At 38.9% G+C, this 23,942-nt stretch overlaps 1 protein-coding gene across 2 annotated transcripts in view; it reads left to right on the forward strand.

The window, feature by feature from the left end:
• Nucleotides 1-1,147: 1,147 nt before the first annotated feature.
• Nucleotides 1,148-23,942, forward strand: part of LOC311295248 (uncharacterized protein) — a 30,884-nt gene continuing 8,089 nt past the window's right edge. The window contains exons 1-6 of one of the 2 annotated variants that reach the window (XM_084416517.1): nt 1,148-1,540; nt 1,988-2,911; nt 5,338-5,448; nt 5,935-7,875; nt 12,286-12,459; nt 20,603-20,776. In XM_084416517.1, the coding sequence (XP_084272643.1) occupies nt 2,094-2,911; nt 5,338-5,448; nt 5,935-7,875; nt 12,286-12,459; nt 20,603-20,776 (3,218 nt within the window). In that variant the 5' untranslated portion in view covers nt 1,148-1,540; nt 1,988-2,093. The remainder of the gene's footprint in view (nt 1,541-1,987; nt 2,912-5,337; nt 5,449-5,934; nt 7,876-12,285; nt 12,460-20,602; nt 20,777-23,942) is intronic. The other variant, XM_084416516.1, reaches the window with a different exon arrangement.

Here is a 23,942-nt window from a genome sequence, read left to right on the forward strand (position 1 = left end):
TGCCGCCATCACGTCTTGACCGTGAGAGTCTTTAAAGCATTTATTTTTAATGTATGTTTCTTTTTAATGTTCTCTTTAAATGTATGGTGGCATAATAGGCACAAAAGGCAGCAGTAAATTAACTTGCTCACTGCAGGCTAGAAGGTGAGAATCAAGATAATTGCCCATCATGATAATTATCACAGATGAACACAACTTTGATGAATTGTGAAGACTGAATGCAGCTGCCAGAAGTAAAAAGCTAAAGGTAGACTTTAAACGAACTACACCACAGTCCCACGACTTCAACGTGACTTCAGCATCACTGAACTTCCAACAACTCTTTCAGTTTTTATCTAAAAACATTTTCCCAGAATGTCTGAGTTAGAATAGTTTGTAAGAGCACAATTATAACCATTAAAATGCTGTAAAAGTGGACTGAGTTTACCTGTTCAGCGTGATGACGTTTAATCTCCTCGACAGCCTCTGTCACATTTACCCACATAGCAACATTTTGACGTCCCAGATCTGGCCCACATCTGGCACATAAGGAATGATGATCCAGCCCACATGCAGCGTGGAATGACAGCCCTTGGGTGGCTCACTCCTGTTTGCCAGATCAGCAGTGCCACATGTCAGCCAAGAGCACAGAAATAAACCAGAACTGGACCTTATCTGAGCCAAAAAATTGTGTATATTAAATATGAAGAGTTCAGATGCAAAAACCTCTAAATGCCATCTGAAATTTCCTCCTAGAATGATCATTTTTATGAAGCTCGTATATTTAAGTTCAGTAATTTCACTTAAATGGCAATGAAAATTACCTATTAATTGCCATTTAAGTGAAATTATTGAAATTAAATATACAAGCTTGATAAAAATGATAATTCTAGAAGAAAATGTCAGATGGCATTTAGAGGTTTTTGCATCTGAACTCTTCATATGGAGTAATTTCAGCCTTAATAAGCCTGTTAACAAGCAGAATCACTGAAGGAAAGAAGAGAACAGAAAAAGAGAAGAGCAGAAACACAAGAACTACAACTGACTTCAGACACAGCCTTAGATGAAATCAACTGAAGAGAAAAGAAGACATTAAATCTCAGCAGAGGAGGATTAAACAACTCCAAAAACAGCGTTACCAGCTGTGTTCAAAAGTAGTAGTTTGGTAAATAGTTAGCTACCAAAATTCTAAATTGTAGCATTTTTGTTTGTGTATATTTCTTTTAACAAATGAATCCCCAAATGTTGTTTAAAACTTTTCTATTATAATAAAAATTATGCAAGGGAACGCAAAAAAACGAAAATAATCCATTCGTGGAGGAGCTGCTGGATATTTACTCGTCTCACAGTGAAACCGAAAGCAGTCGATGACTGTAAAGACGCCATTTCGGAAGATAGAAAATCAGCAATCGCTTCACATGTGACAGTAAGTTCGTTAAACTTTTCACGCCTGTAATATCGATAGAGTATTTGCGTCTAAACAGACTTCATGACGAACTCAAGCTCAAACACATGATAAAGTTACTTTCGTTATCTAGACCTACTTCACGACACGTCAACTGTAAGTTAACACTCATAAAATGGCTGAAAATGGTTAAACTTGCACTTACCTTTTTTCCTTTAACAGGAGAATATTAATTTAATGTTGAAATCTTTGGTTTACTTTAAACAATTGAATTATTTTTATAATCTTTAAGTGTTCAGTGGCGCAGTAAGACTGAGGAAAGGAAGTTTAGTCGCAGGATAATCACATAAACGCGTAAAGATAACATAATATTTGCTTAATGCGAGACGACTAAACGGATTGTGAAAAACACCTGCAGCAGTTCAGCAGTGTCATTAAAGTGAAGGTGAATCCAGTGTTTAAACGCAGTGTTTGAAAGTGTGCCCGACATGTTGCTCTGCAAACCAACATTATTTACAGTAACTGGAGAAAAACTGTTAATGTTGCATTAAAGCTAATGAAATTAATTTGTGTTTTGTGCATGTTTTCTGTGTCCACATACAGGTCTGAAAAGTCTCTCATCAAGGAGGAAGAGAATGAGCAAACTTCCTGTAAAATGAGTGTGTGTGTGTGAGGAGAGAGAGCAGGAGAACTGTAGCCTACCTGTAAAATGAGTGTGTGTGAGGAGGAGGTGTCTGTTCACACTCAGAGAGCAGCATCTCCAGTATCCAGCTGTGTGTCTATGAAGAGTAACAGATCCATGGGTATTCCTCCTGATCTCAGTGATGGACCATCTCCAGGATTCAGTTGTGTGTCCATGAAGAGTAACAGATCCATGGGTATTCCTCCTGATCTCAGTAATGGACAATCTCCAGGATTCAGTTGTGTGTCCATGAAGAGTAACAGATCCATGGGTATTCCTCCTGATCTCAGTGATGGACCATCTCCAGGATTCAGCTGTGTGTCCATGAAGAGTAACAGATCCATGGGTATTCCTCCTGATCTCAGTGATGGACCATCTCCAGGATTCAGCTGTGTGTCCATGAAGAGTAACAGATCCATGGGTATTCCTCCTGATCTCAGTGATGGACAATCTCCAGGATTCAGTTGTGTGTCCATGAAGAGTAACAGATCTATGGGTATTCCTCCTGATCTCAGTGATGGATCATCTCCAGGATTCAGCTGTGTGTCCATGAAGAGTAACAGATCCATGGGTATTCCTCCTGATCTCAGTGATGGACAATCTCCAGGATTCAGTTGTGTGTCCATGAAGAGTAACAGATCCATGGGTATTCCTCCTGATCTCAGTGATGGACCATCTCCAGGATTCAGCTGTGTGTCCATGAAGAGTAACAGATCCATGGGTATTCCTCCTGATCTCAGTGATGGACAATCTCCAGGATTCAGTTGTGTGTCCATGAAGAGTAACAGATCCATGGGTATTCCTCCTGATCTCAGTGATGGACCTGCTGTGACCTCTGACCCTGCGTGAGTAACATGAATTTCAGGGCCGGTCCATATTCTGCTGGCGCTCTAGACAAGATATATTATATTATATTATATTATATTATATTATATTATATTATATTATATTATATCATATTATATTCATCGCCCCTAAAAACTACAACACTGGCAATAACACACAAACACAAGTGTGTGTATGGCCGCACAAATAGTTGTTAAAATAAAGGGTAAAAAGGCTATATAAAATATGTATCTAAATTGAATATAGATATCCAGATAACTAGTTAGTCTCATTAGCGTCTTACCTGGCGATCCTATTCTTAAAAATAGACTGGAAAATTACATATCCAAACTTAAATGGTTGCTGAACTTAATGTGCTGCTTTACATTTATTTTAATTTTTTATAAATTTAAAACCTGTGCCTGGGCACCCTAAAACTGCAAGTCAAAGTGGCAAATCCAAACAAGTTGTCGTTCAAATTTGTCTTAAACTATCAATATGCTCTGGGAGTTTTAGGCGCAGTAGCCAATATGGCTGCTAGGTGACATTCAAACTCCATTTGGTGACTTAAAGGACAAGTTCGGTATTTTACACTTAAAGCCCTGTTTTCAGATCGTTTCTGATGAAATAGAACGGTTAAGATTGAAATTTGGACACATGCTGCTGGCCCGAGAATTTTCGGTTTCTGTGGTAGCACCCCCCCACCTCCACAATGGTTGCATAGGTGCACTGTAACAATCCTTCGTAAAACGCATTAAACTTTCGTTTACAAAGACGTGAAACTCACCGAGTGGTCAGGGGTGTTCACTGATATGCTCACACAAAAATCGCTGCAAAAGATGCTTTCCAACAGGTGTTTTACCATTCGTTGTAAACCTGTGGACCTATTTTTCCAAACGCCTCACACCCGTACATTCTTCCGTTGAGAGCTTGAATAATAGACACTCCAGCCCAGTTGGTGGCGATAATGCACATTTGCCAATTGCAAGCAAACCACTGGCATTTCTTTGAATACACAGAAGAAGCAGAAGATCTTAAAAATGTTTGGATAGCGTAGCCTACGATACCGTGACTGCATAAGACTACAGAAAGAATACAAACAACCCCATTTCCGTTTCCGGCGGCGGAGTAATACCGTACCTCACAGCACATCCAATACAAGTCAATGGAGTTGGACAAAAACTACGATAAAACCTGTTGGAAAGCATCTTTTGCAGCGATTTTTGTGTGAGCATATCAGTGAACACCCCTGACCACTCGGTGAGTTTCACGTCTTTGTAAACGAAAGTTTAATGCATTTTTGGAAGGATTGTTACAGTGCACCTATGCAACCATTGTGGAGGTGGGGGGGTGCTACCACAGAAACCTAAAATTCTCGGGCCAGTAGCATGTGTCCAAATTTCAATCTTAACCGTTCTATTTCATCAGAAACGATCTGAAAACAGGGCTTTAAGTGTAAAATACCGAACTTGTCCTTTAAAAACTTGAAGGGTTTTAATTTCATGAATGCTTTGGACTACTGGCCTCTTTTGATAAAAGACACATAGGGTTTTATTGCTGAAGTGAAAGCAAGCAACAACAGAAGTAAAAATAAAGTTTTACACTGAACTTGCATTAAATGTAAATAAAATGAAAAAGTTTCGACTAGTTGTCCGTTCCAGTTAAAATATTCTAAAGTAGCTCCTCAAAATATTAAATATGTTTAAATATGTTTTAAAAAGTAGACATAAATAAATAAAAAACTATAACTGACAAAAGGCATCGACATTGAAAGTCAACTTATAGCAATTAATTGACTAATTCACTGTTAATAAATTAAGAGTTTATTTGTAAAAACTGATAAATGGCATGTTTTTAAAAAAATGGACTGACTGCTGTGTGTTATTCTCCACATATAGCACATTCTGAGCCCTAAACACATTTTGTCACAAAAGCCGGTATTGTCCATTGTCAAGGCATCCGGGTTCATGAGGTTTACAGCAGACACTGACAAGCACCCTTGTTGTTTGTGAACACAACCCGATAAGTCCATTTTAGCCAATCAGCGCACAGTATTCAGGTCAGGTGACAAGGCTGCTAGTCACTTTCTCAGGTTTTTGCTCAGAATGTTGCTTTCTTCATGAAACTTACCCACTGTAACGGGTGTGCAAGGATAAGGCCAGGGCCAATCCAAATGCTTAAACAGATTTAATAAGAAAAGGCAAAACATAAAAAATCCAGACCCGAGATCAAGGCAAATAATCCAACTGCATAAACTAATAATCCAAACACAGAAGGGAAACCAGGAACATACGAAAACCCCAGGTAAACTATACTACCAACAAACACTCGTACAAACTAACTGAAAAGCAAATGGTCTATACTGCTCTATAATACTGCTCTATAAATTACAGTATTGTTGGCCAAAAAATCTGCAAAGAAAAATATTTCTGGGTTTTTTTCTCAGTATCAACAACAGGAAGAGAAAGAGAGCAGCTTCTCCAGGATCCAACTGTGTGTCCATGAAGAGGCAAGAGCCCCCAAAATTCAGTGATGGAGCAGTGACCTTTGACCCTGTGTGAGTATCATCATGTAGAGTGAGAGACACATGAACACAGAATGCACAAAGGTTCAGAACTTTAACATGTATAACAAGTAACAAGTGGAATTCAAGATGCAAAGAAAGGAATCCTTTCACTTTGTTAAAGTGTCTTAAATAGTGTTTTTTATGCTTCTGTCTGTCATTTCCCTGTTAGATCTACATTTACACATGAATATTTTTTTTGTTAAATGTTGCATCAGTGTTATTTGGGATTTCAATGTGCAACTAGGAAATCCAGAAACAAACTGAGTTTGCAGTCTCTGTCATCAGTCTCCATTTACATGTAAATTAATTACATGTAATCATATCACACCACAATAGATAAAATTTGTCTAAAAGAGCAAACACTTATTTCTACATGTGGTATGATTTCCGTATTAAACCTATTTAAATATTTTTCTTTGTTCACAAAAGTATGTTCTGTTTGTTTTTGTGTCTCTGTTCTTCTTAATGTGTTTTCAGTGGTGGGAGAGCTGACCAGATCAGAGATGTGTCCTGTCAGACCAGCACATCCTCCTCCTGTCAGAAAGACATCAGTCATCATGACACAGAAGCAGCCCTGCAGCTCGATTCTCACCAGCCAGTGTATGATGATCTGCAGAGAGTCAAAGACCAGCACAAAACCAGCATGAAGAACAAGTATGAGAGCTTATTTGAGGGAATCAAACTACAAGAGAATCAGACCCTCCTGAACAGGATTTACACACAGCTGTACATCATAGAGGGAGAGAGTGAAGGAGTGAATGAAGAACACGAGGTGTTACAGATGGAGAAAAGTTACAAGACACTCCAAGACACTCCAATCAACTGCAATGACATCTTTGATCCTTCACCTGAACTAGGATATGAGGAGAAGAGAAGAGAGAAGAGAGACAAAATCAAGACTGTTCTTACTAAAGGCATCGCTGGAATTGGAAAAACCGTCTCTGTGCAGAAGTTCATTCTGGACTGGGCCGAGGGAAAAGCCAATCAGGATGTAGATTTCATGTTTGTTCTTCCATTTAGAGAGCTGAACTTGATTAAAGATCATCAGTACAGTCTTCACAGACTTCTGCTGGACTTTCATCCTGAACTTCAAGATCTGGACTCAGAGATGTATGATGAATGTACAGTTGTGTTGATCTTTGATGGTCTGGATGAGAGCAGAATTACACTGATGTTTTCAGACATTGAGAAAGTTTCTGATGTGACTGAGTCTTCATCAGTGGGTGTGTTGATGTCAAACCTCATGAAAGGAGATCTGCTTCCCTCTGCTCTCATCTGGATCACCACCAGACCAGCAGCAGCCAATCAGATCCCCTCCAAATACATCAACCGTGTGACAGAAATTCAGGGATTCAATGACCCTCAGAAGGAGGAATATTTCAGGAAGAGAATCAGTGATGAGGATCAAGCCAGCAGAATCATCTCACACATCAGAAGAGCAAGAAGCCTCCACATCATGTGTCACATACCCGTCTTCTGCTGGATCTCTGCCACTGTGCTTCAAAACATCCTGAAACAAGATCTCAGTGCAGAAATCCCTCAAACTCTGACTGAAATGTACATACACTTCCTCCTCATTCAAACTAGTATGAGGAACCAGAAGTATGAAGAGAGAGATCCAGAGAAACTCCTGCAGTCCAACAGAGAAGTTATTGTGAAACTTGCTGAACTGGCTTTCAATCAGCTGATGAAGGGCAATGTGATGTTCTATGAGGAGGACCTGATTGAGAGCGGCATAGACGTTACTGATGCCTCAGTGTATTCTGGGATTTGCACTGAGATCTTTAGGGAGGAATCTGTGATTTATCACAGGAAGGTTTACAGCTTTGTACATCTGAGCTTTCAGGAGTTTTTTGCAGCACTGCAAGTGTTTTTCTGTTATTTACACAAGAACAGTGAAGTTCTGAAAATATTCCTGACAGGAAAGTCCAGAACTCAATCTGGAAATGTTTCTCTGGATGTGTTTCTGAAGGAAGCAACAAATAAAGCCTTGATAAGTAAAAATGGACACCTGGATCTTTTCCTTCGATTCCTTCATGGCATCTCACTGGAGTCCAATCAGAGACTCTTACAGGATCTGCTGATTCACACAGAGAACAACCCAGAGAGCATCAAGAAAATAATCCACAACCTCAGACGAGGTCAAAAAAACAATGTCAGCCCTGAAAGATGGATGAATCTGTCGCATTGCTTGATTGAGATGAAGAATAATTCTGTTGTTGAAGAAATGCAGGCATTTTTAAAATCTGGAACAAAAAACAAATGTCTTACTCTTGCACAATGTTCAACTTTGGCAAACATGATCTTGATGTCAGAGGAGGTGATGGATGAGTTTGACCTTAAAAAGTACAAGATCATATCATCACAAGAGGGTCGAAGGAGACTGTTACCTGCTCTGAGGAACTGCAGAAAAGCTCTGTGAGTGTGAAAATATGAACATAATATCAAATGAATTGAAAAAGTCACATACTACCCCCATAATTACAGATTTTCTTCTGGTAAATGCACTGTAATGACCATAGAAGGAGAATTAAAAAAAAATAATAATTCCCGCTCACACCCATTCACATAATGGGAGTGAACAGCAACCAGCATCGAGCTAAAAAAAGAGAGTATCAATGGTCCCATGCGACATGTGTCATATATTCCAAGTGTTCTGGGGGGTATACTGTATGACAGTATTTGGTGAAAAACAAACCAAAATTTTATTTGTTACTTAACAAAAGTGTGACTGCATTCATGAGACTCGATTAGTGCTGCCGTTCACTCTGACTCGCCCAAAAAAGCAGACAAGTGAGAAATCAAGATTATATTAAAAAATAAAAAACATAATTGGGGTTGGAATGACGGTGATGATAAGCTTGTTTCTTCTATCTTTTTGCTGCATGTTGAAGCTGGATGTGTGTTTGGTTCCAGACTGTCTTTCTTTGTTGGAGCCAGTCATTAATGGCCAGAACCTCAGAGGGTTCCCTTGTCCAGGGAAATAGAGGTGGTTGAAGTCCTAGGACTCATTGGAAAGGGGTAATGTCAGTGGAGGGTTTCTGAAGGGAATTTTGTGCATATTCAGCCCAGCGTAAGAAGCTGCTCCAGTCCGACGGATTCTGCTGACAGTACATTCTAAGAAACCTTGTGAGTTCTGGGTTTAGGCTTTCACTTTGACAGTTCGATTGTGAGTGATATCTTGAGGTGAGGCTTATAATTAAAATGAATTGATGGAAGGCCGTTCAGACCCGAGATGTGAACTGGGAACCCCGGTCTGAGACAATATCTTCAGGTAGTACATGATAGCGAAACATGTAGTGGATGAAATGTTCTACTGTTTCGAAAGCTGTTGGGAGCTTAGAAAAAAAAAATGACTGTAGTATATTAGTGTTACCCTGGGAGGCCAGGAGATCAGTGACAAAATCAATAGCAATGTGTAATCAAGTTTGTTGAGGAATGGGTTGTGGCTGTAGTATGTATTGCTGAATGCTATCAAGTTTTTTTATATGGTCTTTTTGGACTGTAAAGGTAAGAATGAAAAGGTCTCTTCTTCACTCCAATTGGCGAGTTTTCCATTTGCCATTTTAAATGTTTCCCATCAAACGCTGAAACAACTGTTTATACAATTTCTGTGACTTGTCCAACACATGTGAACATGAGGGACTTGATTGGCTGTCCGTCGCTAAGCATCTAGCCATAACATTCTAACACTGTATCGTTTCACACTGTGCAGGGCTGTGCAGAGACCTCTGGAGGGGCAGGTGCTCAAAGTAAAAAAGGGGGCACATGGAACAAGGCTTTAAATAGGGATGTGATCAAAATATCAATACAGTAATATATCAATACAGATGATTCTGTATCGATACGGCAGCAAATGCATTGATACAGTTTTGAAAAAGAAACAGAACAGAAAAGACAAATTTTAAGTTTAAAAGTTAAAAAAATATATTTATGTGCACCTATTAATAAATCCTGGATTAGAAACTGAAGTATCTTTAGTTGTCCCAACCTGATGGCTTTTTCTTCTGTTATACAGAATAATAAAGAACAGCTGTTATAGTAAACTGTGTAGGACAAAATCAACGTGGCCCATGTTTCATACAGTATAGTTTTATTTAATGCCATGTCAGCATCTGTGGCTATTTTCATGGCAAAAACTGATTTACAAAAATACAAGAGTTACATTTATACATTGAAAAAAAAAACATAGCAAACAGAAAAAAAAAAAAAATACAGCAATTAATACTTTACAAGATTTTTAACATTAATGTGATACCTGTTCTGGTAAATTCTTACTAAAGGCCTTAAGTGAGTTTGCTGCTGTTGTTGTTACTGCTGCTGCTGCTGCTGATACTGCTGGAGTTGATCTGAGACTGTAGACATTAAAACAAACATATAGGAGATATATTAGCTGATTAAACAATTTTTATGTGACCATGACAAGATGTAAAGATTGCTGACAGTGTTTGGAACTGGCTAACTAGCTTACTGACCTGCTGTAAAGCTGCATATTCTGCCCTAATAATAGTATATAATAGTACTAGGGGAGATGTTCACAGAGGCTGCTGCACTCAAAACATAAGATACTGGTAAGCCTTACCAGTGTTGTGGTGATCATTTTTAAGGCACTCTACGTTTTTTAAATAAATACTGTAATAATAATAGTTTAAAGTAAAATGAATAGTTTTTAGTCAAATAACATAAAAAGACCAGACCCCTCGACGCCCGTGAAACTTTTTTCCCTCAAACAGCAAGCTAACATTACTTCTACAGCCTACACACAGTGACAGCAAAATAAACAACATCTCTGCATGCTCTCTTCACATCGTCCTTGTAAAATAATAATAGTAAGTAAACAAACATCAAAAGCACTTCGCTGAGAATGAAACACCACTTACCAGCAGCCGCAGAGTTGAAGATTTGCTCTGGTAGTGCAAAATTAAAAAATGCGCGTGCAGCGTGAGGAATCGTCCCGGATGAGTTCGTCAGGTGAAAGGTCATCACGTGGGTCATTTTATTTACGGCTAAATTATTATTCATTAATTTTACTAATAGTTAGATTGGGCAGGCATCCACAAAAGGGCCTTTAATTACAAAAAAGGGCACTTTGGGCACCAAGGGGTAAAGGGGCAGGTGCTCAAGCAAATAATAGGTTTAGTAAAGTCACCATTATGGTGATTAGTGTTTCATTTAGTTGGTCAGTTTGTCTTGGCTTTTTTATGCAAGTTTGTGGTCTTTGTAACAGTGTTTAACAAAACACATAATTTGTTACATAGGAAGTCAGAAACAAAGATGACCAGATAATATAATCTGAACCATCATGAAGTAGAATGATTCACTAATCTCATCACTGACCAATAACATTTATTTGTTATTGAATAATTATTTTCATCAACTATAATTTCTTGCTACCGATCAGACACTCTGAAATGTGATTTTTAAAATACAATTGTAGGGAATATTATTGTAGACACACACAGACATCAAGAATTAGCATATGAATCTCAACAATGGTGACATGCTTTATGCAGCAATGCATATAGCCACCATATTATAAAACTAATATCTCCCAGCATGCATTACAGCATGAAGCATGTCACCATTGTTGAGATTCATAAGCTGATTCTTGATGTTATTGTGTGTGTGTCTCTGCATTTTCTTTTCTCGAAATGTATTTAAAAATTAAAATTCAGAAAAGTTGATCTTTGGAAAACAAAGTATTGATGGTAAAAATCTATTAATAACCAGTAACCTCTATACGCTGATTTCACGCAGCCGTTATTTTGAAATCGAAAGCGAGGCTCCGGTGGGAAGAAAACCGGAAGTGTCGCCTTTAATCATAGGAGAGTCGTGAATGCGATGGCGTATTGTTGTGTTTAATGATGTTGTGTCAATTCTAAAACTGTACATACATTTCTTTCATACTTTAGACTATATACAGTGAAATTAATTTATAAATAAAATATTTTTTTTACATATAATTCAGAGAGTAAAAAATGAAGCAGGAATGAACTATATACATATCCTATATTGGATATTAACTTCCAATAGTGTAAATCGCGGCAGCAGCTTCAGGTTGGTAGTCCAAGGCATTGTTGTTTATCTGTACTTCCGGGGTTCTTCCCACCGGAGCCTCACTTTCGATTTCAAAATGGCGGCTGCGTGAAATCAGCGTATTGGTCAGTGATGACATTTGTCAAACTTTTTTCTTAACGATGATGAAATAAATATCACCTGATAATCTTTGTTTATGGTTTCCTTTGTAATAAATTTTGTGTTTTGGCAAACACTATTACAAAGTCAACAACTAACATAAACAAATATAAAGATTATATAACTAGTATAACTGCCCAACTAATGGAAACACTGATCACCATAATGGTGACCAAACATTTTGAATAAAACATCAACATCTAAAACTCTGTTAATTCTCAAAAATATATTCTGTAGATGAATGACAGAAATAAGGTCAAACTGGTTTGTAATTAGAGAGATTTCATGTCTTTTCAGTTGATTTCATCTAAGGCTGTGTCTGGAACTCAGTTGTAGTTCTTTTGTTTCTCTTTTCTTCAGTGATTCTGCTTGTTATCATCAAGTGTCTTCAATAATCGAACAATCATCCGATTGTTAATTAATTACTTAATTATCTCATTAACTCTAACACTGCTTCAGTGTTACTTTTAACACCCTGCTGGTGGTTCCCATATGAACACCGAGCGGTGTTAATTTAACACCGGGGAATTTACTGTGCATGATCTTTTATGTTGAAGTTGGTTAACCAAGGAAGTTGTGCGATCTGGTGGGAACACCAACATGTCTTTTAACCAGAGTCCTCTCTTTTTTCAGATTAACAGAGTGTAATCTCAGTGATCAGCACTGTGAAGTTGTGGCTTCAGTTCTACAATCATCAAACTCCTCCCTGAGAGAGCTGGACCTGAGTAACAATGGCCTGCATGATTCAGGAGTGAAGCTGCTCTCTATTGGACTTAAGAGTCCAAACTGTCAACTCAACAAATTGAGGTATTTAAGGGGATTTCAACTGGTCTGTGCAAAATAACAGTAAGCTGTCATATATATACATACATATATATGTATATATGTATATGTGTGTGTATTTGTTAATGTGCTATATTCTAATATTTTATGCAACTGACTTAAAAGGATATTTCACCCAAAAACTTAAGTCATCATTTACTCACCCTGCTGTTGTTCTAATGCAGTATGCCCTTCTTTTTTTGGACCATAGGAGAATAAAATAAAAAAATCCCGCTCGCACCCATTCACATAATGGAGTGAATAGCGAACAGCATTAAGCTGAAAAAAGATGTAAAAGTATCACAGAATGGTCCCATGCGACATGTGTCATATATTCCAAGTGTTCTGGAGGGTATATAACAGTATTTGGTGAAAAACAAACCAAAATTTTATTTGTTACTTAACAAAAGTATGACTGCATTCATGAGACTCGATTAGTGCTGCCGTTCACTCCCTCTCGCCCAAAAAAGTGAGAAATCAAGATTATTTTAAAAAACGTGACAAACTCATGAACCTCGAGAAATGCAGTAATTATTAATCAGTTGGAGACAGTATGATATGGGAGTTATTTGTCTTAAGATTTTGAAAGGACTCACATACCTGGAGCTGAGCTTCTTGCAGAGCAGGCGTACATAACGATCCGGAGTAGAAAGCCAGACCCACTGTCCTAGTGCATAATTGAAGTTGGAACGACGGTGATGATAGGCTTGTTTCTTCTATCTTTTTGCTGCACGTTGAAGCTGGACGTGTGTTTGGTTCCACACTGTTTTGCAACGTCTGAGCCAGTCATTAATGGCCAGTACCTCAGAGGGTTCCCTTGACCAGGGAAATAGAGGTGGTTGACGTCCCAGTACACATTGGAAAGGGGTAATGCCAGTGGAGGGTTTCTGAAGGGAATTTTGAGCATATTCAGCCCAGCATAAGAACAGGGTTCCCACGGGTCCTTGAAATTCTTGAAAGTTTGTGAATCTGAATATTTTTTTTCAAGGCCTTGGAAAGTTTTGGAAAATAAACACACACAGATACAGGTCCTTGAAAGTGCTTGAATTTATTTTGTGCAAAAAATTTTCTGGGAAACAATTCCATATTATTCCCTCCGGTCGGATGAAAATGTTATTTCGCCAACACTTGGTGGCCTATGCGCACTAGCTTGCTAGATTTACGTTAGTTACACGCATTTACGCGTTACGTTAAAGGATTAATTCACCTCAAAATGAAAATTTCCTGATAATTTCCTCACCCCAGTGCCATCCAAGATGTCCATGTCTTTCTTTCTTCAGTGGAAAAGAAATTACGTTTTTTGAGGAAAACATTACAGGATTTTTCTCCACACAATGGACTTCAATGGCAACCAGAATGTTAAAGTTCAAATCAATGCCGTTTCCATTCTGTGTAGAAAAACAGAAATGTTTTGTTTTCCTCAAAAAACTGAATTTCTTTTCCACTGAAGAAAGAAAGACATGAACACCACATATATATCCCCACATTAAGTCCTTGAATTTGAGGGTATTGGACCTGGAAAGTCCTTGAAAGGTTCTTGAATTTGAAGTTAACCAAGGTGTGGGAAGCCTGTAAGAAGCTGCTCCAGTCCGACCAATTCTGCTGACAGTACATTCTAAGAAACCTTGTGAGTTCTGGGTTTAGGCTTTCGCTTTGACCTTTCGATTGTGAGTGATATCCAGAGGTGAGGCTTATAATTAAAATGAATTGATGGAAGGCCGTCCAGACCCGAGATGTGAACTGGGAACCCCGGTCTGAGACAATATCTTCAGGTAGTACATGATAGCGAAACATGTAGTGGATGAAATGTTCTACTGTTTCGAAAGCTGTTGGGAGCTTAGGTAGAGGTGTTAATCGACATGCCTTAGAAAACATTCAATGACTGTAGTATATTGGTGTTACCCTGGGAGGTCAGGAAATCAGTGACAAAATCAATAGCAATGTGAGACCAAGGTTGTTGAGGAATGGATTGTGGCTGTAGAAGGCCTGCGGGGGTTGTCTAGAAGATTTCGCTGTGTGCAAGTATGACTTTAGAAGAGGTCAGCAGCGCCATCTGCTGGACACCAGTATTATACATCCAACAAATATACAGGACAAGCTGATGTAGTGATCATGCTCCAATCACACGAACGGACAGCCAATCAAACAGCAGCATTGGTCGGGTGACTGTGCACAGAACGTTTTAGTTTAGTTTTCGCGCTATCATATAGAGATGGTTCGTGTGTTGTTTTTTGTAATTCCTGCCAGAGTTGTGCGTTAATGACTAAAAGCAACTGTTTATTCATCTTGTTTATATTGCTGTTGCTGCTGATTACGATTAGTCACTGAGTTATTTATATGTAAGATAAACGGATGCGAGTAAGACCTGCAGCTCCGCACAAGCGAATGTTTGTATAGACATTAGGGGTCGACCGATTATCGGCGCCGATATTAAGCATTTTTATGGTTATCGTAACGGCCATTTTCAAAACCGATTTGCCAATAAAATAATTTAATTTTGAAATGTGCTATATTTGGCTCTGACGCAGCCACCTCTGTCAGAACTCACCACTCTGTAGACTAGACCAATGTCCCCTCCCATCTGATTTGTTGGGAGTCACGAGTCCGGCCAATCAACGCAGAAAGCTGAAGGCACTGAAAGTTTTGCACTCTCACACCTCTCGCAAGCACTTGCTGACTGGAGCTGCTTCACTGATCACTTATCAGTTGTCTCTCAAAGTTAAGATAGCAGCAGACTTTGCTGAAGTTGCAATAAATCACTACACTGAAGATGCAAAACACCTCAATATAATCGGACGGACAGAATCGCGGAATCCAGTCATAAAAACGGAATTTACTGTATAAAGCGGAATATCATGGAATTAGAGGTCTTCACGGGTCCGGTGCCCGAACCCGAAAGAGACCCGTAATGTGCTACAACGAACCGACCCGGACCCGTCTATTATTTCAAAAGCTGGACCCGGACCCGTGCAGATCCGAGAAATGCCTAACCGGACCCGACCTGGACCCATCTATTATTTGAAAGCTGGACCCGAAACCGCCGGGAAGACACAGACCCGACTGGACCCGATTGTCACATATTCCACCTTAAACTGCTATTACAAGTCAATAAACCTGATGCGAAAAATACAACTTTTTGTCTTACCTAATTTAAGGAGCCGTAGTAGCGTAGTAGTCTCCTCTCCCTTCCTTGTAACGTTACCTGACTGGCTGTGATCATGCATTACAATCCTCCGACAAGAAAGTTATCCATGTTATTCCTCTCGTTATTCCAAGTCCAAGCTTAATCCACTCATTATTTCAGCTTCAAAAGTCCACTTAATGTCACGGTGACGGATGACAAATGCAACTTTGCACATGTAACTTAACTTACATTCTGACTCGAGTTAACTCGCATAATAACTTTGACTGTTTGCCCTTTTGAACTATAATAACGATTGCTCGTTCAGTGCCATGGCCGCTGACGTTATTTATTTGCTATCATCTCCGTGCTCTCTGCTCTGCATCGAGTCTGAATCTGACCACTAAAACTTTAAGATTAAACAAGACGGTTAATTTATATTGTAAAATCTAAAGCGCGGTTTGGCGGTCCCTCACTGAAGCTCTGGTAACTGGTTGCCATAGAAACATGACACGCGTTTGAGACTGCACATGCGTGCTAGCTGGATCAACCTAAAATATGCTTTTTAACGCAATTTATTTTGAGTGTCCTAATTTTACAAGTTGCAATTTACAAAAAAAAACACAAGCAGTGTCTAATCACGGCCGGGTTTTCTCCGAGTCTGATCTGATGACTCCGATCGCATGGGTAGTTGCGTTAATTCTTAGTCATTAATTAATGACTTAATTAATTCTTAATTTATTAATTAATAAGTTAATTCTTAGTTAATTCATGAAATTCTAGAATTTAACACAATGTTAAACAGACCCGGGACCCAAAGTAATAGATTCGGACCCGATCAATTAAAATATAGACCCGAACCCGTACGGGTCCCAGGTCGGGTCCCGGGTCGACGGGTCTCGGGTTCACTGTGAAGACCTCTACACGGAATTTGTCAACTTTTTGATGAATTAATAAAAAGCAGGTCAGTACAAATCAAATTGAATTTCAAACCACAAAAAGACAATTTAAATATGAATCCTGCGTGTCTTTAACTGAATGGCGCAGACGCGTGATTTCATTTACCACACACACACACACACACACACACACACACACACACACACACACACACACACACACACAATGGAGCACGTGTGACGCTTGCGCTGTTTTCAACCTCAGCCGCATCATTATATGAGGACATCATTGCATTAACATCATCTCCAGATCTGCTTTGAGTCACTTCATGAGCTTTTTAACGCTTCAACTGAGAAAAGCTATCGTCATATCATAAACATACAGAAACTCAAAGATCTCCACGGCAACCCGTCAAAATAAAAGTTCGGTTTTTCATAGGGCCCCAAAAATGTAATTTTTGTTAAACTGTAAATAAATTGAATAAGTTTTGATGATTTCAATTAATTAGAAATTCTAGACAAAAGGGAACTGGAGCGCTGCTGGTATCCCTTGTATCCTCTGGTGCTCATAGAAGGGTTAAATGTTCATGAAAAAGAATTTGGAAAAAACAGGGTAGCTGAGCATAGGGATGCCATCCGGACTGGAAATATGAATTATCCAATGGCCAAACATTATATAGACGCAAAACATGGGAGGGATTTGACCTTACAAGTAGTGGGCATTGAGGCTATTCGCCTTGATGCCAGGGGCGGGGATATAATCAAATGCCTTAAACAGAGGGAGACATACTGTATCTATTCCTTGAGGGCTACTAGTCATCCAGGTCTCAATGAAGATTTTGACCTTTCACCCTTTTTATTATTGTTGTGTCTTTATAGGGACAGTATATTGCTGTTAGTAAATGATTACTAGCTTTTGAATGTAATAGACCCAATTGCCATTTTTGTACACTATTCATGTTGTTTTAGAATCATCTTGACTATGAATTAAGAATTATGATGTGTAACTGGTTTATTGACTTTTGGTGCATATTGTGTGGAGTACACTGGATGTTTGCAGTAGTGTCACTCCTGTTCTTCCACTTGGAGATGTCTCATTTGGTCTTGTTTGGTTTAACCTCTGGTATTAGACATGACCTGAACTATTGCCTCTAGTGGCAAAGAAATTGTGTTGCAAGTGCCAGAGTGGCACACCTGAAATCAATGCAACTATAAGTATGTGCGTTGGTGTTTTAATGCTTTAGCCCTTTTAAATAATAAAGGCTTTTCCACTTTTGCATCCTACTGTCACTAATAGCGCCTCTGTGGCCCTTTCCGACCGAACACAGCGGGAACCATCACCCGAATATTAGTTCCGCCCGGACTCTTTTCTCACACGGACCCAGTACTTTTCCGTCCCAGCTGTGGCTCATCATCCCATTAGTTATTGCCTTTATAGGCGCGGACTTTCTCTTGTTCATTGCGAAGTCTTATCGTTCCCTATGGTAGTAATTCTGAGCGTTTATCTCCGTGTTGGATTTTCTGTGTATGACTCTGGACTGTGTACCCCGTTGACGATTCTTGCTACCTGCCATTGCGACCATTGCCTGTCTATTGAACTGTGTCCCGGATTTCCTACGTTGTTCCTGTTTTCTGGTGATTATTCCTGCCTGTTGACGATTCTTAATAAAGCCTTGCAGATGGATTCGAATGTCTCTGACTCCGTGTTACACCTACTGAGTGCCTGGACCTGGATTTTTTTTTTTTCCAAATTCTTTTTAATTAGAAATGCTTTTTGATTACTAAAATTTAATTTAACCATTAAAATAGAATCTTTAAATTTTACAAAATGTTTACAGAATGCTGCTGGGGTGCTCCCTGCACTTTTTAAGTTATTATTATTATTATTGTTAATAATAATAATGTTGTTATTAACAGTTCTCTGATTTAAATATATGTTTAAAAGCATTTAAAGAAAGTATCTGTCAAAACCATACACTGTAAAAAAAATATGGACGTAGTGTCCGTGACGTCACCCGTAGGTTTCTGAAGACTTGTTTTGAAGCCTAAAGTGGGCATAGCTGACCGTCGCCATCTTGGCAGCATTGGCACTCCCGAATTTATTTATTTTTACAGTCAGACAATGAACTGAGGTAACGTGACGGCTAACAGACAGCAGACAAACGGCTAATGATGACTAATGACCACAGCAGCGGGAAAATTCTCTTGGTTTCAAGAGAGAGACAGGGAGGTTGCCGCTTGGTCAAAACCCTTTTTTATTCTTAATTTTGACATTAATTTACATTTTTACACCAGACATAGGCTATATATCGGTTCAAAATATTGGTTATCGGTCTACTTGATGTGTAATAATCGGCATCGGCCCTGAAAATCACATATCGGTCGACCCTTAGTAGACATAAGCGTTTTAAACCGAATAAGTATATTCAGAATCGTCTTATGTGAACATGTTAATGCCATTGTGATATATTTCCGCCTAATTCAGTGTTAATTAGTTCATGTTAATTTATAAGTGTGATTAATCTGTCAAATGTACACCTAATGTATATTGACCAATGCATATGCATGTGTATTCGGTTCATAAAGCTAACAAGTTTAAGGATACACATTATTTGTATATTGTATTACAGTGCTGAGTACAGCTTTACATCTGCTATGTTATCTGGTAATTTACATGTGGTAATTTTATCATGTTTATTCTAAGCTTACTTAATTTGCCATTTATTTCTCCTTTCCTTTGTTTAGACCACACACATATACACACACGAAAGTAACCATCCTTACCAATGTAACCAGTGAAATTGATGGACATTAAAGTCATTTAATGGGGTTCCTGTCTCCGTGTCCTTACCAACACATCATGGCGATGACCAAATCTACCTAAGAACCAGTCCACCTTCATTACAATGACAGTTACTGATGTATGTGATTGTGTCTCTGAAGACAAGGTAGACAAAGGATGAGTGGATTGTGAGGGGAACGTATGAGGTAGAAGCATGTTTGCTCTGTGTGTAGAATTCCAGCTTGTAGAGTGATGTCTGTGGTGGTACTATGGATGTGACCAGTTCCCAGAAGGTGTTCATCATAGTGCTGCCACTGCCAAGGGAGATTCACAGGGAGATTTGTTCTCCATTTTATGCTTAAATAGTCAATAAATGAAGAACAAATGTTTGTGCAATCAGTCCAGGTATGTGAGTTCTGAGATTTGTAGTCCAACTGCTAATACTCAGGTGAGGGAGATCTCTGGTGGCAGACAGGAGGATTTTCAGAGGTAGTGTTCATGACAAACTAGTAGTACAGCGATCAGTTCAGGTGCAGAGATGCACAGATGCAGAGATGATCAGTTCAGGTGCAGAGATGCACAGATGCACTCACACAGGTGCGCTCCATGTTTTCACTTAAACAGATATGTGGCTATAGTGGTCTGTCATATGCAATAAAGTGTTAAAATGGTATTTATTGTTTTAGTTTAAAAGTTTGAGACCTTGTTCTTATCAAAATAACAAAGTGCATACCTTATTGTGATTATTGGATAGAAGTAACAGGCTATTTATATGTTTGTAAAATTATTACTTTCATCTGGGCGTGGATGGGGATGATCCCTCTGGCGCTGTAGCATATTAGGCGTTTTCGCCGCTTTTGCTGACACTTTTCATCTGAATGTTTTGCATATTGTATACCCGTCATCAACCACTCCTGAATCGTTTTTAGATTTCCAAAATGTCCCAATAGCTTAATTAATATCTGCGAATACAGCGCTAATTCACATGCGCTAAAAGTTCATGCTTTGCACGCACCCTTCCTTACCTAGAGTATCCAGACAGAGGGCGCAAGTCTGAAAGACTAATTTTCATTTTTTCTTTCTTTAATTTTTAACCATAGCTTTCAAATTCTCTTACGGTTTAATAACGTGACCATTTTAATCACTGTCAATTGTGAAATTAGGTAATCGTGACATCCCTAATTGCAATCAATCAAAGGTCCTTGTAAAGACGGTTGATGGGTCGAATTTAGCCAGCAATCTGCCAGTGGAAGATCCCTGTATTTAATGTAGTGTATATTCTCTAAAAATCAAGCACACTGACATGAACACTTATTTATGTTGCAGATTATCTGGCTGTATGGTGACAGAAGAAGGTTTTGCTGCTCTGGCATCAGCTCTGAGTTCAAACCCTTCACACCTGAGAGAGCTGGATCTGAGCTACAATCACCCAGGAGAATCAGGAGTGAAGCTGCTCTCTGATGCAATGAACCATCCAGACTGTACACTGGACAAACTCAAGTAAGTGGACCAGTAAGAATCATCCTGGCTGGTGTGCGTGTGAGACTGAGAGTTTTTAATAGTTGTGGTTGTCAAGAGACACTTCTTTATTAACCAGGATACTGGAGTCAACAAACAATGGTGCATATCTGTCAAAACTTCGTTTTTTACATTTAATTAAAAAAAAAATTAATTACATTAATTACATCTAAATGGTAGAATTATAATAGATTCCTGTGGACATTTCACTTACAACTCTAGGGTCTTCGCAGTAGATAATACTATAACAAATATAAGCCCCTCCAACTTTAGTGCATTTACCATCAAAGCTCAACCGCCTCTTCCGATCACTGCCAGATCAATGTCTTCATGAAATATGATAGCAAACCAAAAATACTCAATTTAATACCCGAGGGATGAAATCCTCCATCACAGTACAGAGGAAATGTTGTTATAACAGCAGTGCATTTCAAAAGATGTCTTTTTCACAAGATGATGAAGATGAAGATGAAGGTAGACAGGATCCAATAAGAAGTGATGTTAACATTTCAACAAACACAGGAACAGACAGAAGGCTTACCAGTGCATGTGTAAAACATGGGGTAAACGCACACAACATGCAAACATCGACCGACAATCAAAGATTGAAAACAGAGGAATTAAACAGATAATGAAATGATTACGAATAGGTGTGATGATTAGATGAGTGTCCATGACAACTGATGACTCGCAGGAAAAATCAAACAAAGGAACACATGTGACCAGGGCTTGACATTAACACCCGCCAACCCGCCAAATGCGGGTGGATTTGGCTCGTGGCGGGTAACGCAGTCACTCCAACTAGCCACTTTGGCGGGTTGAATAATTGTAGTCTTTTCAAAAGGCATCTGAAATAAGTGTGGCACTACGACACTACAAATCCCATAGGGCTGTCAACGAATATTCTAAATTCGAATATATATTCGAATAGTTTTAAAAAACAGAATTTCGAAGGTGAAAATTAATATTCGAATGTGGAAAAACGCCCGCGGTAGCAGAGGCGCGGCTGTCTGCTTTGCGAGTGGGCGCGCTGCCTGAGGGATCATTTTATTTAACGTTAAACAGAAACATTTCTGAAGTGTAGGCTACTGTACTGACTGAATAGATATTGCATGAATAAGGTAGATACAGCAGTTTCATGCACTGCAGGCTTCCACTGGTTTGATTATTTACCGTTTCATGTCAAGGAAAAGTTCCATGTTTACCACAGCACAGCTCGCTCGGAGCGTTCAATGTCGGTTCTACTGTAAAACTTCAATTAATGTTAATAATATTTGTTTCAATCACTGAATGAAGCCTGCTATATAAGACTCGCGACCTTAAATTACTTGCACAAAACTCTTGATCAGCACTCAACATTTGCTTATTGTTGTTGTTCATTTAAACTGCACAGAGCGCGTGACGCCTCATTCATGCCGCAAGACCTCCAGACACGCGTAAACGCGTCTTTACACTCGCGCCAGACGCTCTATTCACGTTTGGTTTGGTGTGAACGCAGCTTGAGGGAGGGCGAGAGAAGAGAGAAAGAGTGCCTGCGAGTGAGCGAGCGAGAGTGAGTGAGGTCTGCGGTCTTGGCCATTAGTTGATTTACTTGTTTTTGTGTAGGTAATACGTTGTCAAATATGTTTAAACTTAAATAAACTACCTATACAAGTAGTTATGTCTCTTTGTATTAATTTGTCCTGTTATTGACGTAATGCGCCTCATTGACAAAATGTGCAACCAGATGTTCGAATAGTTCGAAGATAAGCTATGTGTTTTTTTTAGAGGGAATATTCGATTTTGACAGCCCTAATGAGTATTGTTGCTAGTTACCGACAACAAAGAATCGAAGAGACAGCTAGCTGCCCTGCTGGAGTTATGTCGTATGCCGGTGGAGCAATGTGGCAACATATAATACATAATACATGGTTTTATTTTAAAAAAGGAGCTTTAGACACAACCTTATCAGAGCTAATGATAATGACCTGTATTGTTATATATTTATGTAGTCTTGATTTGGGTGGATGTAACAATGGTTTTACATTTAAAAGGGTTGTAAATCTTGTTCAAGTAAATTTTAGCACGCCATAGTCCACTTTTATCAGGTAATTTCACAACAACAAAAATGTGGCTAGTAAAAATGCTGTGTGGCTAGTAACTTTGGAAAACCACTAGCCACATTGGCTAGTGAGGAAAAAAGTTAATGTCAAGCCCTGCATGTGACTGATGAAAACAAACTAACTGAACATAACTGTGACAGTCATATTGTTCATAACTATAATACACTGCTCAAAAAAATAAAGGGAACACTAAAATAACACATCCTAGATCTGAATGAATGTCACAGAAGTATGATTGACTTTGTGAATTGAATTGTGTTGTTTAACCCCCTGGGGTCGGCGGTATCGCCGGCGATACCAGCTCGCTTTTTTTTTTTATCCGTGTAAAAGAGACTCAAAAATACTCTGTTGACTTTGATTTTCCATAGGAGTTTCATACATCAGTCGATCCTGTTAAGTGTGTATTATTTTTGTGTATACTCACAATAAAAACAAAGTGTTGTGCTTTTTACCAAATAAAGAAAAATAAACACGAAGCGAGTTCTGCTTTCTCTCTGTCAGTGTAGTCCATTTTGAAACGCGTCCGAAAATGAACCATAACTCAGCGAATACTCAGTCAAACAGTCACACAGGCACACAGGCATGAAGCTTGAATTCTCTTCTTTTAAATGAAGTATTTTTTATAAAAAACAAATATTCTCAGTTTATGTAATATGAATGAAAAGAGAGAGATGTCAGTCGTTCTCATCTCAGCTCATTATGTTTTAATTTGACTCCGCCCACGGAGAGCGCACGCTATTCAAACGCAAATGTGAGGCGATCCTGCAATCCTGTGAAACGCCCACATCAGCTGGATAACACACACTGCGAGTTCACTTTCAGACTCATGGACTTTACGACGCTGTGAGGAATAATACTATCTTGATAATAATCCTGGAAAATTTACCTCAGAAGTTCTGGAAGTTTCATTTTGAGGAGCAATGGATCCCGCTGAGGAATAGGTCAGTTCTATGCTTTGTTCTAATCGCAAGTGTCTGTACACGCAAAAGACTGTTTTATGAATCGCATTTCTGTGCGTGAATGAATGAATGCACAGATGCGCGCTA

Source organism: Rutilus rutilus (genome assembly GCF_951802725.1).
Source record: "Rutilus rutilus genome assembly, chromosome: 1".
Lineage (NCBI taxonomy): Eukaryota > Metazoa > Chordata > Actinopteri > Cypriniformes > Leuciscidae > Rutilus > Rutilus rutilus.